This window comes from Saccostrea cucullata, unplaced genomic scaffold (genome assembly GCF_032062105.1).
Source record: "Saccostrea cucullata isolate Sc308-1 unplaced genomic scaffold, CSIRO_AGI_Scuc_v1 ctg7714, whole genome shotgun sequence".
Lineage (NCBI taxonomy): Eukaryota > Metazoa > Mollusca > Bivalvia > Ostreida > Ostreidae > Saccostrea > Saccostrea cuccullata.
This window is the reverse complement of record NW_026926305.1, coordinates 1-6,131: the sequence shown is the minus strand read 5'-3', so window position 1 is coordinate 6,131 and position 6,131 is coordinate 1. Positions and strand designations below refer to the sequence as shown.

Below are 6,131 nucleotides of genomic sequence, written 5' to 3'. Positions count from 1 at the left end.
GGGTACCCATCTCTTATCCGCAACTCCTCTCATACCACTGAATGAAATTTGATGAAACTTTCACAGAATCTTTATTACATGTTGCCATTGTGCACCTCCTATTTTACTTTTTGATCCGGCACATATTTTGGGTTTCCCGGCCACAGGAAAACATGGACTTTTTCACCAGTTATAACCATATGGGAGGCGGGGGGTATCATTTAGTGAGCTCATCGCTCACAGTACCTCTAGTTTTTAGTTTTCTTTAGTTCTTAAATGTTTCCTAAATATCTCTATGTGAAATTTTGCACCCTTGTACCGCCGGTGAATCTAAAGGTTGTAATGAAGTGTAATGAAATGAGGTAATGAAACCTTTACCAAAGAATGATTTATGGCTAGAAAGATTGAAATTGGCCATGTGGTTGTGCAGAGGACGTCCAAAATAAGAAAGTTTACAGATGAGAGAAAGATCGACGCCGGATAAACTTCGATAAGGAAAACTCACTTGAGCCTTCAGCTCGAGTAAGCTAAAGATATTAGCAACTTATGTATACTAATTGCATTTAAACTACTTTTTATTACAAAAAAGATTTAAAGAACACTTAAAGTTGTTATAAGCAACACATGACCAGGTCTTTGAAGGAAAAATCTACATTATTATTTTATCCGGAAGCAAAACAAATTTTAAGTTATTGAGTCATTCGTTTAATATGAAACCGACTAAATGACGTTAATTCTTAATTAAATGAATTTGAGAGAAGGTTGGATATAATAGATTTGATTTTTCTTTAATTAAAAAGAAAAAAATCTAATGAAGGCTCTCCATTTCTATTATTTCTTCTAAAAATGAATTATTAGTCCAGGCCTTTTTGATATCATTGACTGCTGCTTTAAAAAAAAGGAATTCGTAAATTTAATTACCTTGTCATTAATAATTTGCAATATTATTTTGTTAAAAAACATTCTGATTGTACACACAAGTACTCTGAAGTTGACATCAAAAAGATGCCTGAGTTTCTGATTGACAATATATGTGTTGTTTTGGAGACCAGGTCTTTCAACAATCTTTTGGAATTCCCATGGGTATTAATTGCCCCCCGTTATTAGCTGACCTTTTTTTTTGTATTCATATGAAGCAGGCTTTGTCAAAACTGTGAAAAGAAGAAAATACTTGCTGTGGCCTTCAACTCGACATTCAGATATATCGGCGACGTATTGTCAATTAACAATGTTATTTTCATTCTTATGTCGATACGATATATCTCGGTGAGCTTAAGATAAAAGATAACACAGATTCTGACACATCTGTTTCATATTTAGACATTTTACTTGGAAAAGACTTTAATGGTAATCTATCAACCAAGCTCTGTGATACACATGATGACTTTAACTTTTCAATCGTCAACTTCCCTCATTTATGCAGCAATATACCTTCATCACCAGCATACGGAGTTTATATATACCAGTTGATTCGATAAGCAAGAACATGCTGTACGTATGAACAATTTCTAAAAGGAGGTAAGTTATTGACAAAAAAATTGATGAAACAAAAATCTAATCAGTCTCGTTTAAAGTCATCATTTCGTAAGTTCTGTGGTCGATGCAATGACCTTGTCAGCAAATAGAATTTATCATTAAGTCAACTGCTGATTGACGTTTTTAATACTAATTTTAAGTTTATTATTCACACTCTGAATTTTACGATCGCTATTTGTAGTTATACAATCGCTTCAAAAAAAGATACATGTCGTTGACGATCGCCTCGCGATTGTCAAATTTTCAAGTTAAAAGTTGTTTTTAGGATAATTCATGCAGTTTCACTTCTCGGAATATTTAGTTTTTACTTCCAAGAATCGTTACGTAAAAATTACTTGGAATGTTGGTAGATAATAACAACAATAAACTATTTCAAAGCACGGAAATTCGATGTTTGGAATATTGTCGATTTGATCGATAACATTTGCTCAGAAAGTATTTGACAAATTTACTCTCTGTGAATCCTAATCCTAAACTGTAGATAATTATCTAGATTAAATCTTTTCAAATTGTATTTACAGCTGATAACACTCCAGCATACACAAAACTGTTAAAAGTTACTCCCTAGAATACTTTCTTCTGTAATGTCTTGATCGGTGTTGCCGATCACATCAGCGTTGCAGATCGCACGTTGACAGGGGTGTTTCCGGGGGGTCATGACAAGGTGCACTCATCAGGTGCTCACTCGTCCATGCCCCCTGATTCCACCTCTGATGTTTTTGAGGACTGTATTTGCTCTGCTCCAATTTTGTATTGTTTTATGGATTTTTGAGCTTGAATGCCATTCATATATATATTACATCTATACAGATATGGAAAAAGGTTGAATTACTGTAGATCACTAAATTTTCACACCTTATTTTCGCGAGATAGTCATTGACTCTTGATTAGCGAGACAAAATTTTCGCGAGTTGTGGTTATTGCTTTATATATTCTTAAGGAATACTATTATACGCGAGAATTAAATTTTCGCGAGCACACTGTCTCGCGTAATTACGCGAAAATAAAGTTCTCGCGAATAAAAAGTGATTTACAGTATTTACAATTCTACAAGAGGTACTAGTATACATTTTTTATATATACAATGTATTTTCAAAGTGATACTCAACGATTTGTTAGTTTGAGCGAAGAATTTGTATAAGGTGAATGTTCGATCTAAACTTTTTAAAGCCATTTTTACTGAAATTTTATCATTTGCTACCATAGCATTTTATATTAATCTTTGACTATGCCGCTACAGATCCCGTATTAATGGATATACACTGTAAGGTGCAATATTTCCAACTGCAAGATTTTCTGCACTGCTTGGAAGAATTTCTCCATTTTCTAAGCATTGGTCAATTAACTACCTTTCACTTTCTAATTCTAGATACTCTCTTTAAAAAATTACCTGTATATTTTATCCAAACCCATTATAAACGTCTTTTCAAACCAATAATCTACATTGTTATTAATTTTTTGTCGGATGACATAAAGTTGAAAACAAGCGAGATAGTTATGATTAAAGACTAATATATAAAACCATTATGCTATGTACAATTTTGTAGCTTTATTAACATATACACTGTACGTGTAGAATTATTGTGCTAGTCAAAAGAACAAACAAAAACTACTTTGAGGAAAAAAAAACATATTCAACATTCTTCATACCTTGCCAGAATTGAGCCAAATTTCAAATAATAACATATTAATCATATAAATTTTATCGAGTAATGGTCGCAAAATAAATATATCAAAATTTACTGCAGATTCAACATTTAGCTGTGACAAGGAAACATAATAATCACGATAAATATTGCATAATACAAAATAATTATTAATAACAATTAAGAAAGAGTCAACGTAACGTTTTTCTTTGTTAAATTTGTGCCGTTGCTAAGATAAAGCTAAAAAAATCAAAAGCCATTTTTCATAGTAGTAAGGACCTTTTGAGTGTAGATACCAGACAAGAAGTCATATACAACAGGTTCATTTTGAACAATTGAGACAAAAGGCATAAAAAGGAGGTAAAATCTGCAACATAGCAACACAGAGAATACGTAAGCGAGTGTGCAAGTTTTACTTTGAGTAGATATTTAGTTGCAGCGAGAACAGTATGTATCAATATCAAAGTTTTAGCATAATCAATGTGTATACAAAGTATTTCTTCTAATGAACGTAAATTTTTAATAAGCTGTAACATCTACATAATAAAGACACCTGTTAAAGTGTATATGTTCGTAAACTAAAGTTTTTTTTTTAAAATAACATGTTTTAATTTAACGTGCATAATTGAATTTGACAGCCTTTACTAAATATTTCATTTAAAATTGCAAATTTTAAGTGAAGAAAAGAAGACTTTAACAAAACTCTTATTTAATAAAGAAAAAAGACAATTTTTAAACTCATCGTAACAATTTTTTTGTAAAATGCTTCAACGTTGCTAATGCTCATTCATTGCAGATAAACCAAATCATGGCCAAATCATTCATAACTGTGGCAATTATGTCGTTTGGGTGGATGGTATTTAGTAAGTTTTATTTTTTAATTCAAAGTTATACATGTACCTTAGTAGATATTTAAAAAAAAACCATAAGGGTTGTATCATCTTAATTTTAATATTTCAGCAGGCTTTACACCAGCCGATACGAATACGACCACTTCAGACCCAATAAATAGCACACAATCTACTACAACTACTACAACTATATCCCTAAACACAGTAAAATCGACCAATGGAGCCATAAATACCAGTCAACAAAATGTTCAAGCCAATGAAACTGCAATTTCCAACTCAACAACGGTTCCAAGCAACGACATCACAGCCACCACAAACACCACACAAAAAAGCACAGCACCAGAAAACAATGTCAGGAGAACCACGGATGGTAACATATTTTGTGCGATGATTGTGATTATTCAAGTGGCGATATACAGTTTTGCTTGAAGCAAATCCATAGATTACTCTTGACCCTAAGAAAAAAATCCCTAAAAATTTTTGTTTATAATCTGAAGAATCTCTTTGATTGTCTGCCTCATGATTCAGACCTCAAAAAATAAAAAAACCTCATAATATTATCTTCCGGTTATGCAATATATAAATACTTTATTTAGAGAAACTGATGTGGTACAAAAAAAAAAATAAATCATGTTCTTTTATCATTACCACCGTAATTCTTGATAGTTTTATAACTGTTCGTATATGTAGGTTTGTAGACAAGTTCAAAGTTATAAATGACCTTTCATTTCTATCTAGATAACATCGTCTTATATGGCAATATAAATGCTCTGCACCATGGAAACCAAAAAAAAAAAAAATTCTTGTACAGAAGTTTAAACACCGTATACATAAAATCGAATTTTGTGTCGTTCTTCATGCATACTGTCATCCTCTGGTGAATTTTCTCCTGTATTAAAAGAAAAATTCAAAAATTATAATTGATTACAAATACTTTAAATAGGAGAATTTGAATAGGAATAATATGGAATGGTATTTCTATTGTAAAACCAATTTTGTCCAGATGACGTCGACAACACGTGTGAGCATTAAAAAATATTTTATTGCACCGAACAAAGTTTGTCCATTTTTAAAACTAAAAATTGATACAAATGATACATTAAAATTATCAATACATTTCGAAATCAAACCCATAATTTATTTTAAGATTATTAGTTTCATTCAAAATAAATAATATTACATTTTGTTATAAACGAGATTCTATTATAAAAATATTGTTATTAAGGATCAGACTATATTTGTACCTATTATACATGTATTTAGGCAATAAACATTATATCACGTGTGAACTTCAATTACATGTAATGGAACTCATAACTTACACGATACGTAAAATATTCTTGTCTATAAAAACTTCCAAAATAACAATAAAAGAGCCTTGTATTGGTATAAGGGATTGATAAGAGCATATTACCATTATCAGTTAATAAATAGATAATTATTAGTTAATAAATATTATTCTTTCCACAAGAACAGGTACCGGGGGAATCTGTACTCGAGTCTGCCAATCAAACTCATGCATATCCCTATTTATTAAGCAGATATTAACTAACAGGATACTTCGATGATGTTATATCGTGTCGAGAGAAAAAAAAAAACGTATCACAAGCCTTTATCTAAATTGAAGACCCCGCCAAAAAGACCTAAATTCATAAACTTACTTCAAAGAATTTAACTGTTCCGATGAGAATATACATTTCGATAAGAGATTAAATTTCACTAGAATTTATTAAAACATTTACAATAATAACGATAATGATAAAATTATTACATGTGAACTTATGGTTTTCTGTTCCAATTTGTCAGCCAAATTTCATTTTCTACAACCCAAACATGCACATTTTCACCAAGAGAGAAATACGACTTATGGCCATATCATATGCTGTTTCCGTTTTTCACGTCCCTACATTTTTAACTCGTCTTTCAAGAAGGATACTCGAGATAAAGCATATTTTTTGCAATTTTATCTATGAAATTGGTGACTATGCCCTTACAATTATTTCATAAGTGAGACATTTGATCTACTCTGTACGTCAAAAGGAATTTAAACTTTTTACCAACAGTCTTGAAATACTCGGACGCTGAAGACGCCATAGATGAGAGGGTTGACGACCGAGTT

At 31.3% G+C, this 6,131-nt stretch overlaps 1 protein-coding gene across 1 annotated transcript; it reads left to right on the top strand.

Annotated features, from left to right (window-relative positions):
• The first annotated feature begins 3,554 nt into the window (after window positions 1-3,554).
• On the top strand, window positions 3,555-4,474 carry LOC134271339 (leucine-rich repeat-containing protein AAC1-like). Its single transcript, XM_062753559.1, has 3 exons — window positions 3,555-3,608; window positions 3,958-4,024; window positions 4,122-4,474. The coding sequence occupies exons 2-3, from the start codon at window positions 3,970-3,972 to the stop codon at window positions 4,439-4,441; spliced, it is 375 nt and encodes a 124-aa protein (XP_062609543.1). The 5' UTR covers window positions 3,555-3,608; window positions 3,958-3,969; the 3' UTR covers window positions 4,442-4,474.
• The last annotated feature ends 1,657 nt before the right edge of the window (window positions 4,475-6,131 follow it).